Source organism: Hyperolius riggenbachi, chromosome 3, assembly GCF_040937935.1.
Source record: "Hyperolius riggenbachi isolate aHypRig1 chromosome 3, aHypRig1.pri, whole genome shotgun sequence".
Classification (NCBI taxonomy): domain Eukaryota; kingdom Metazoa; phylum Chordata; class Amphibia; order Anura; family Hyperoliidae; genus Hyperolius; species Hyperolius riggenbachi.
Genome location: NC_090648.1, coordinates 266,187,533 through 266,197,708, shown reverse-complemented (window position 1 = coordinate 266,197,708; position 10,176 = coordinate 266,187,533). Strand labels below are relative to the sequence as shown.

The 10,176-nt window shown below is 39.9% G+C and overlaps 1 protein-coding gene across 1 annotated transcript in view; it reads right to left on the bottom strand.

Annotated features, from left to right (window-relative positions):
- Window positions 1–4,749: 4,749 nt before the first annotated feature.
- Window positions 4,750–10,176, bottom strand: part of SLC2A13 (solute carrier family 2 member 13) — a 193,104-nt gene continuing 187,677 nt past the window's right edge. The window contains exon 10 of the mRNA XM_068276293.1: window positions 4,750–6,265. Coding sequence (XP_068132394.1) covers window positions 6,039–6,265 — 227 coding nt within the window. The 3' untranslated portion in view covers window positions 4,750–6,038. The remainder of the gene's footprint in view (window positions 6,266–10,176) is intronic.

Here is a 10,176-nt window from a genome sequence, read left to right as displayed (position 1 = left end):
ATCGTCGGGTTAACAACCCGCCGGCGCTTCCGATTGGCCGGCGGGTTGATGTCGCGGGTGGGCGGAGCCTATTGCCGGCGGATGCGCGCGCATCCCAGCGCACGATCCCCGGCCAGAGAGTGCCCCAGGACCTGACGCCAATCTGCGTTACGTGGTCCTGGGGCTGCCACTTTGCCGCCGCCAATATGAAGTAGGCGGTCGGCAAGTGGTTAAAAGTAAAACATATAATGGAGACAATTTTTTTTTTAACAATATGCAGGGATTAACACTTTTCCAATAAATTAATAGATTATAAGTATCATTGCTGATGATGAAGCATGATTTTTGTACTTTTAATTGTAAAGCAATAACTGTACCACCGATCATATGAACTGCAACTCAGAACACTATTAGCTTACAATGTACAGAAAGCATTAGCATAATAGCAGGGTTAGTCTTGATGAGGCTACACATTAAAATGACAAATTCATGTATTAGACAACTATAATTACAGTTTTAGTGCTTTTTTTGTATTTGGCTTTAATATAAAAATATGAATCTTTTTGTCTTAGCAGTAATAATTGCTGTCAAAACAGCTGAAAAAGCCCATAGAAGTAGGTTTGAAAATGACTGGTTGGGGCTTAATGTGTCATATTCGAACGTATAAACCTTTGCCTTGAATGTCCTGGGAGCTGGTTTCATAATGGGCAGTTCTGGCACAATTTATGTCCCTAACAAATGCACAGCAACACAGCCAAATACTGTTTAGGAATTGGTATATTAAGGCTTCATTCCAAACCCACTACCAGCGGCATAACTAGAAATCACTGGGCCCCCCTGCGAAAATGTGGATGCCCCACCCTGGGGCCCACTCAGGGCCATTTTGGGGGGCAGGGTGGTCGCAGCATGAGGGGAGAGCATTGGCCCCACATCGGCGGGGAGTTGGGGCCACTCCCCTGCCCCAGAGGGTGCAGAGGCCGCAGCCCCTATTGTTACGCCACTGCCCACTACAACAAAATAGAGCCTACTGCATGGGAAATCCTAAACACCTGAGTTCTGGATTTAGTCAAGAAACTGGAATGTTTACTCTACAATCAGACGTCTGATCATTTTCATGTAACAGAATAATAAGCAGAGTGAGCTGAATTCTATACTCCTACTGCATACAGTATTTATTGATAGATCACAGTTCTACAACAACCTTACATTCTTTTGCTGTAATACAACAAAGTTTATATCAGATATTTGTATGCCGGGGATGTGCATTGAAAGGGTTATTTATTGCTCGTTTTCCTTAACCAGGACACAAGCCTTTACCACTGTCAGTATATTTGGAGGACCAGCCTGAGTCTTTCTAACATCCTTGATGAAAAAACGTGGCATGGCTATGAACTAATCTGTATTTACCATATTACCACCTCTTGACTAAATATATGTGGCGAAACTTGTCTGTGGTCCACATGTACGCACAGGTACGTCTGTGGTCCACATGTACGCACAGGTACGTCTGTGGTCCACATGTACGCACAGGTACGTCTGTGGTCCACATGTACGCACAGGTACGTCTGTGGTCCACATGTACGCACAGGTACGTCTGTGGTCCACATGTACGCACAGGTACGTCTGTGGTCCACATGTACGCACAGGTACGTCTGTGGTCCACATGTACGCACAGGTACGTCTGTGGTCCACATGTACGCACAGGTACGTCTGTGGTCCACATGTACGCACAGGTACGTCTGTGGTCCACATGTACGCACAGGTACGTCTGTGGTCCACATGTACGCACAGGTACGTCTGTGGTCCACATGTACGCACAGGTACGTCTGTGGTCCACATGTACGCACAGGTACGTCTGTGGTCCGCATGTACGCACAGGTACGTCTGTGGTCCGCATGTACGCACAGGTACGTCTGTGGTCCGCATGTACGCACAGGTACGTCTGTGGTCCGCATGTACGCACAGGTACGTCTGTGGTCCGCATGTATGCACAGGTACGTCTGTGGTCCATATGTATGCACAGGTACGTCTGTGGTCCATATGTATGCACAGGTACGTCTGTGGTCCATATGTATGCACAGGTACGTCTGTAGTCCATATGTATGCACAGGTACGTCAATGGTCCATATGTATGCACAGGTACGTCTGTGGTCCATATGTATGCACAGGTACGTCTGTGGTCCATATGTATGCACAGGTACGTCTGTGCTCCATATGTATGCACAGGTACGTCTGTGGTCCATATGTATGCACAGGTACGTCTGTGGTCCATATGTATGCACAGGTACGTCTGTGGTCCATATGTATGCACAGGTACGTCTGTGGTCCATATGTATGCACAGGTACGTCTGTGGTCCATATGTATGCACAGGTACGTCTGTGGTCCATATGTATGCACAGGTATGTCTGTGGTCCATATGTATGCACAGGTACTTCTATACTATAATTGTTTGCTTGAATTATTGAGTTAGGATCCAATAAGCTCTGTCACAGAATTGTCTAACAGTATCTATTAATGCCAGGATTTGATTTTAATACTACGCCATGTACTGTATGTTAAAAGTGCCCACCGGCTACATATGACTGCTACAGCTGTGCTATTTAATAAAAGGCTTTATCAACTTTGAATTGTGTGACAGTTTATAGTTTGATTAAACAGTAAAATAAAGGCAGCATCTCAGATATGATATTGTTACAAAGGTATTATGTAAACATTTCCCATTTATGGGAAGGGCAAAGATTTGATCCTCATTGGGTGATACTTTTCTATCATTCCTGCAGAGACACATTGCAGCATCCTTAACTGGCTATGTTTAATCCTGATGTCTGAACTCCTTACTTACCTGTATTATCTCCTTATTGACATCATAGTGTATGACGAATGCACAGCTACCAAGCTAGCGAGTACTAACACTAACTAACAAATGCAGAAACTGATCTGAAAGTCAGCGTTATGGAGAGTAATGAAGATCTGCAGATTTATGTAATAGTGTTACATACTACTTGACGTTAAAACGTTTTGTGATTTTCCTTAAGCTTTTCAATATTGCACATAATATTCCTGAGAAATCTTCATCAGTTCACAGGCTTCATTTATTCCACTATATTTACTTTTATGAATAATCACAATACCATGTCTATGATTTTAAATGAGTATATTTAGTCTGTCTTTTGAGTACTTCAGTGTAATGCATGTAATTGCTTTCAATTATCTGGCTATTGTTAAGTACCACAGCACTTTGGACTGCTTTGGATGGCCTTTTCTTCACAATTACTGTCCCTTTTCTGGCACAAAGACTATATAGCTCCTTTTTTACTTGAAGCTGAAAACCAGAACTAGCTCTTGGCTCTATAGGCTTTAAGACAACCTAGAAGCTTCACTACAAGTCTCTTGGGATGGTCTGTTTGCACTTTCTAAGTCTATACCAACTACTGTGTATGAGAGAAACATTGCTCACTTGCTAGATGTAGAAAAAGCAAATTACAAGCTTTGTACAAAAGAATCATTTGGCCAATAGACTTTGCAGCACTTCCATCTTTGAGCTGCACTTCATAGTTCTGGAGTTCTTTGAAGCCCATAAGAACATTTCTTTACCTGTAGAATAGAAAATCTTGTGTCCAAAGCTCCACAATAATCTATTATTTTTTAAAGATATCAAACTGATTTAAATAAAAACCTTCTAAATAAGACCTTCATGGCCAAATACGCTGGTATAAGACTGAGTAAGTGAATACGTTAGTGGTGACAATAACGGGACTGATGGTTTTCCCCAAGTTAAACACTAAAAAGCTCAATTGTATAGGGTTTCCCCCTTATTCTGGTTATATATCACAATTGAAAAATAACTGGTCTCGGAGAAAGACTTACATCCCTGACTAATGAGCTGCTTGCGAGTCAGTTCCAGAGCAATGAAGCACCTATTCAGCATCACAGTATATGATGCTTGCCTTGATACCAGTATGCACCTTGTGGTTTAAACAAATGCAGCCTTCGTCAAGCAGATAATTTGCTCAGTGGTATGCTAACTTTGAAACAAAATGGAAATTAAAACTAGGACAATGACGGTAGGAACTTTTCTGTGCTGGGAGCTCTGAAGCAATAAATGGAAGTAGGCTTGTTTAAAAGAGTATCCAAACAAAACTTATTCTAGTAATGGATAAAGTGGAGAAGTACAAGAAGCTTTGTTAGAATGTTATTGTTGTCTGCATCTCTATTTTCCCTTACTTCCCTACCAAAAAAGAAGAGGAAGAAGATCTAAATTCCCCCAAATACAGGGGATTCCCTCATTTTCATTGCCGTCAAAGGAACAGGTGTCTCCATTAAAAGAAACCGCCTCTTTCTCTGGCATCTGTGATGGGCAAAAGGAATGCTGGAATCTCTGTATTGGGACAGACAACAACAAATAACAGCCGAGGTTCCAGTTTCCTTCCTTCTGAACATTATTCAAATATATATCTCTTTTCATCTAGCACTGAAAAATAGAAATGCTGCATCACTTCTTATGTGTTGTGCCTAATTAACAATATGAATTTTAAGAATGATTAATTCAGCTCTCACAAATTTCTCTTTATGTGTAAAACTAACTTCTTGAATAAAAAAAGAATACAATCTCATCTGTTTGTCTGACACTGCATTTATCGGCTACAACGACAAGCACTCATAGGTCAATGTCACCCTAACCCAATAGATCAGATTTGGCCCCTGTAAGTTGACAGTTTAATAAACAAAACAAACAAACAGAACATTAATATCGCGCTTTTCTCCTGGTGGACTAAAAGTGCCAATAAAAAAATGTAGCACACAAGAAAAAATTTTCTACCACTTGGATGCCTGGCTTAATTTTAAAATGATGATGAATCAACAAATGCTGGCTGTCTTTTCGTTTAAAAATATGATCTGGACTCAGGTATAATGCTCTCAAAAACTGCCAACAAATACATACTGTAAATCTGTTACACTGAAAGATGGACTAGCTCCTTGAAGCCACTAGCTACTCAGATGACTCCTGGCCACATGACTAGAACTACACCATGTAGTACAATGTTGCAGTGTTGTTGACGCTGTCTTATGTGACCTATTTTGTTTTTATGGATTTTGAATAAAGAATTACATTTGGGATATTGGAGAACTGCAGACTTTCTTACCTCTATCTACACACAGGCACTTGCAACCAGGTTTTTTTTCCCATAAACAAAGGCGGTTTTACAATTAATTAAAATAAAGAAAAGATGTGCCACCAAAAAGACCAATCTTTTCAAAAGCCAACTGTCCATCTTTCAGATTTTCAAAGAATACTGCTCTAGCAGCTGGGGGAGATTTGCGGGTTTAACATCCTGGAACTGAAGTAGTTAATGTTAATATATTATTAATCTGACTTGACATTATCAGAGCAGGATTAATCTGTGCCTTCATGCCTCTTGCTTGTTTGACTCATCTGCAATATTATTAGATGCATAAAACTACACCTGAGCAAATCAGAATCACACCATGTACCGCCACCTGCACAGTGTCACATGTGGAAAGATTACTCTCTCAATGAAATATCAAACAAAACACTACATAAATGTCTTTACAAACACTGTTAAGGTCTAGATTATCAAAACTAGATCAAATTGTGCAATTTTTGCTACATATATATTTTGATCATGTGCTGGTTACACTTCCAGTTATAGTGTTAACAAAAGGAAGACTAGGAATTCTCTATACAATGACAACAAATCTTGCAATCATATGCTTTGAGACGAATGCTACAGACACAATTAAAAACAATAAGAAATATCTAATTAACATAAAATAGGATTTGGAAGTTAATGCGAAAAGGAACAAATATATGGTGGGAAAAGGAATTCAGTTTTAAGAATACGACTAACCATTTTTTTCCGAACACGTTTGTTTTGCTCAAGTCGATGAACTGTCCTTCCAGATCACTAGGAAAATGAGATTTCAGAGGGGTTATTTTAATTCTGAGGACCAGACCAGAAGCAGCACTGTGAGGTCACCTATAGCTGTCCTCCTCCAGACAGCTGTTAATTGATTAGTATGCATCTGCCAAGGAAAATTATTCCACATCAGAAGCATCATTGTCAGAAAGATGATAATTACTTCCCTTCACACGAATATATTCTATATACCTCCCCTCATCAGTATCAGAGGCACCACATGTACAAAGTCTATTTTCAAATAAAGATTCAATTTCCTCCAGCTTCTTCCCTTTAGTCTCTGGTAGGCAGCCATAAACAAACAGAAGTCCAAGAAAAGCAAGACCAGCATACAGGAAGAAAGCTCCTGCAAAACAAATGCAAGGAGAATTGGTTACAGATAAAAAGCTCCTACATACACTACAGTTCTGATGCTTTAAAAATCACACCTTCATTATCTGTACACAATTAAAATATTACAGAATTCATGAAAAGAACCCAAATAACATGTTAGTGCATTTAAAATCACTTGTTTAAACAGAATATTGGCTACTGCCATACAAATTGGAGGCGACATATGGTTAAGGATAACTGCACTTACAAGCATAAGTCGTTATCAAAATGAATCTACAGTGCTTTATAAGAATTACCAATGGTAGTGTCACTGCTGCCTCACGGGGCATGCTGTAAATTTTAAAGTGTACCTGAGCCGAAGCTTGGGTACAAAATCAGATACTTGCCTAAATAGAGGGAAGCCTCAGGATCCTATTGAGGTTTCTCTCACTGCTCTGTGGTCCCCGTTGCTGAAAGCAGCACCCGGGAAGATAAGCAACAATGCATTGTCACTAATCACATCGGGGCAGTGCAGCTCCTCTTCCTGGATAAAGTAAGTGCACGCAATAGCCGACTGAGCCCACCCGCACATGTACAGTAGCATGGAGCCTCAGGCTCAGCAGAGCAAATTATGGCATTGATGCAGGAGGGTGGTAAACATATGACACAACATCCCTCTACAGGTCAGGACTCAACTGTTTGTGGATTGTAAGTACCATTAAAAAAGTCCACTTCCTTGTTTGGGGATGGTTGTTCCAGTGTAACAGAGATGGTCTGCTTAATGCTTCTAGTGGATCAGCTAGCATTGTTCTCTGTAAGGAGATGGCAGCCATGATCATACAACATTGTGCCTCCTCTACTGGTATTTTTCTTCTCCCTTTTAATGTGGATAAAACTATTCTAAATATAGTGGAAAAAATCAGTACTTATAATCCTTGCTTGATATAACAACAAAGGAATTTGAAGCAGCAGAAGTACGGTACAAAAACTACCCAACAACAGTAATGGCCAATGATTTTCTTTTCTCTGATTACGAATGCTTTTCCCCCCAGCTTTGATGCTGCAAATCCATTAGGTTATCAAATGCACTTACTGCATACAAAAATCCAAACTGAGCAGTAATGGCTTAGCTAATATGAAGATGGATGGCTCGATATAGTCGTAGACCCTCCATAAAGGTACATGTACACACAATCAATATGTACAGGTTTTCGCATACAATTTTTTTCTTTTTTAACTACAGAAAAGCTAAAATGAAAAAACACAGACGCTGCAGCCATCAACACATTGACAAGCTTCACAATTGAGAGCTGTTTAGTTACTGCAATGTCTGGAAATCTTAAGTAATTACTGTAAATATTACTGTGATCAAACCCAGATGTTCATCTTTGCTTATCTTATTTATTGCAGAGAAAGGCTGATTGTATTGTTAACCACTTCAGTAATCTACATTAGTGTTGGAAAATAATGGAGTAAGAAGGAAATAGTTTGTTAAGTGCCTTGTTCTGCTTGTTCTTAAAGGAAATTAGTAACTCTGGGACAGCACTTATTTACTGCGCACTATAAATTCTATTCAACTAGCACAAATTATACTTTTGCTGTACAGAAGATTGTGCTTACTGGGTCAGGAGCAGGTCAAGGAACAGGCATCTACAGTTGCATAAGCAGCATGTGTGTCCAGTGCTATCTGGCACTAAAATGTTAGCAGAACATCCTTTAAAGTGTAACTGTCGTGCATAAAATCAAAAATCAATTCTTTATTTTTATCTGGTAAACAAGTAATAAGGATGCTAACCGGGCAATCCAAAAGTTAAAAATCACTATTACTTTTCCTGTTTGTAAATGATAATTCCCCAGTTTACCTGACTCTTAAATTGGTATATTGCCGCAAAAAGTAAGTAGCAGGGCATGCTGGGTTGTCTTTTTTTGCTTCTTTACTTTCCTCTCAGACTTAACGAATGCAGCCTGATTGGCTGAATCCTCTTTCCCTCATGTTTTCCTCTCTCACACCTCTGTTCCTCTCTGATTGGCCAATATTTCTCATGTTGAGACAATGGACTGCAGAGCTGAGAGGGAGCGCCTGAAGACCGGGAGGAGGGTGGGCAATGTATCCACAATCGGAGGAGAGTAAGGGAGGAAATTACATCAGGATTGGCTTCAAGATAGATACAGTTAAAATGGAGAATCCTAAGAAGGTTTATTCTCTTACTATAGAAAAATCACGAAAATCAAAATGTGGACAGTGGAATACATATGTTGTGTAAGTAGAGCAAGTATTTATCTACTTACACACCCACACGTGTGGTTTTTTTTCTAAGATAGTATGGTTGACAGCTCCTCTTTAAAGCGGAATATAACCCTGCATTTCAACTTTGCTCTAAAACATTATTTACAGTATATTATATGCAACCAGCCTTTTTTTTTTTCTAGACCAGCATTGGAAGGGTTACACAGGGCTTTAAAGTTCCTGGAGACTTCTGCAGACCGAAGCTGACATAGATGCATTTTGTTTACATAAATGTATCTAAGTGTTGAATGTGACTCATCTCTCTGACTGAGAAGGAGTTGGAGGACAGCCAAAGAGTGTGTAACAATTCTCAAAAGATACATATAACTAAATAGAATGTAACAATCTGAGCTTCTGCATATCTCTCCACGGAACTTTAAACCTCTGTGTTTAACCCTTCCAATGCTGGTCTAGTAAAAAAAAATGCTTTTTGCATATAATATGCTGTAAATAATGTTTTAGAGCAAAGTTGAAATGCAGGCTTATATTCCGCTTTAAGTCATGGAAGTTGTGAGAGGGAGTCTCCATGTAATGACTTGCATTTCCAACACATAGCACAGATGAACTGTCTGTGTTAGGTTGTGTACGTTTTTCAGATGCTCAACTGAATTGAGATCTGGTGACTTTGGTGGCCAAACCTAATGTGATACATTAAACCAGGTCACCTCCTTCCACTACATAATGACCCTGTTCCAACACTCATGTTCCTATTGTAGGAACTGTCAGAGGTGGATAGGATTCCTTATATATACTGATCTGTCACAGCGTGTGTGTGTGTGTGTGTGTGTGTGTGTGTGTGTGTGTGTGTGTGTGTGTGTGTGTGTGTGTGTGTGTGTGTGTGTGTGCGTGCGTGCGTGCGTGCGTGCGTGCGTGCGTGCGTGCGTGTGTGTGTGTGCGTGCGTGCGTGCGTGTGTGCGTGTGCGTGCGTGCGTGCAAATGCGTGCGTAAATGCGTGCTTATATATTTTTTTACTTTCTTTTTCCAAGTAGAGTGGTCATATGTCTGTTTTTGATGTGCTGCATCCATATTAGAGGATGGTGGTATCAACTGGTACTGGATTAATTAGGCACTATATTAAAATAGGAAGTCATTAAATACATGTCTTCGATTTGATTTGAGTTGGTAGATGGTTTAGTCCAGGTCTGGGAGGAGATCCCTCATGGGACCATCTGCAACCTCATCAGGAGCATGCCCAGGCGTTGTAGAGAGGTCATACAAGCACATGGAGGCTACAGACTACGGAGCCTAATTTTGTTTTATTTTAAGGACATTACATCAAAGTCCAATCAACCTGTAGTGTTTTTTTCCACTTCCAGACCTACATGGGTTGATAAAGTGGATTTCCATTGATAATTTTTGTGTGATTTTGTTGTCAGCACATTCAAATATTATTTTATTATTTAGTATTTATATAGCGCCGACATCTTCCGCAGTGCTGTACAGAGTATATTGTCTTATCACTTAACTGTCCCACAGAGGGGCTTACAAACTATGTAAAGAATAAAGTATTTAATAAGAATATTTTATTCATTCAGATCTAGGATATCTTATTTTTGTGTTCCCTTTATTTTTTTTAGCAGTGTATACATGTTGGAGCACATGCCCTATGGTCAAACATAAATCATTCTATGAGCTTTACATTTAAAAGGTTATTTTTA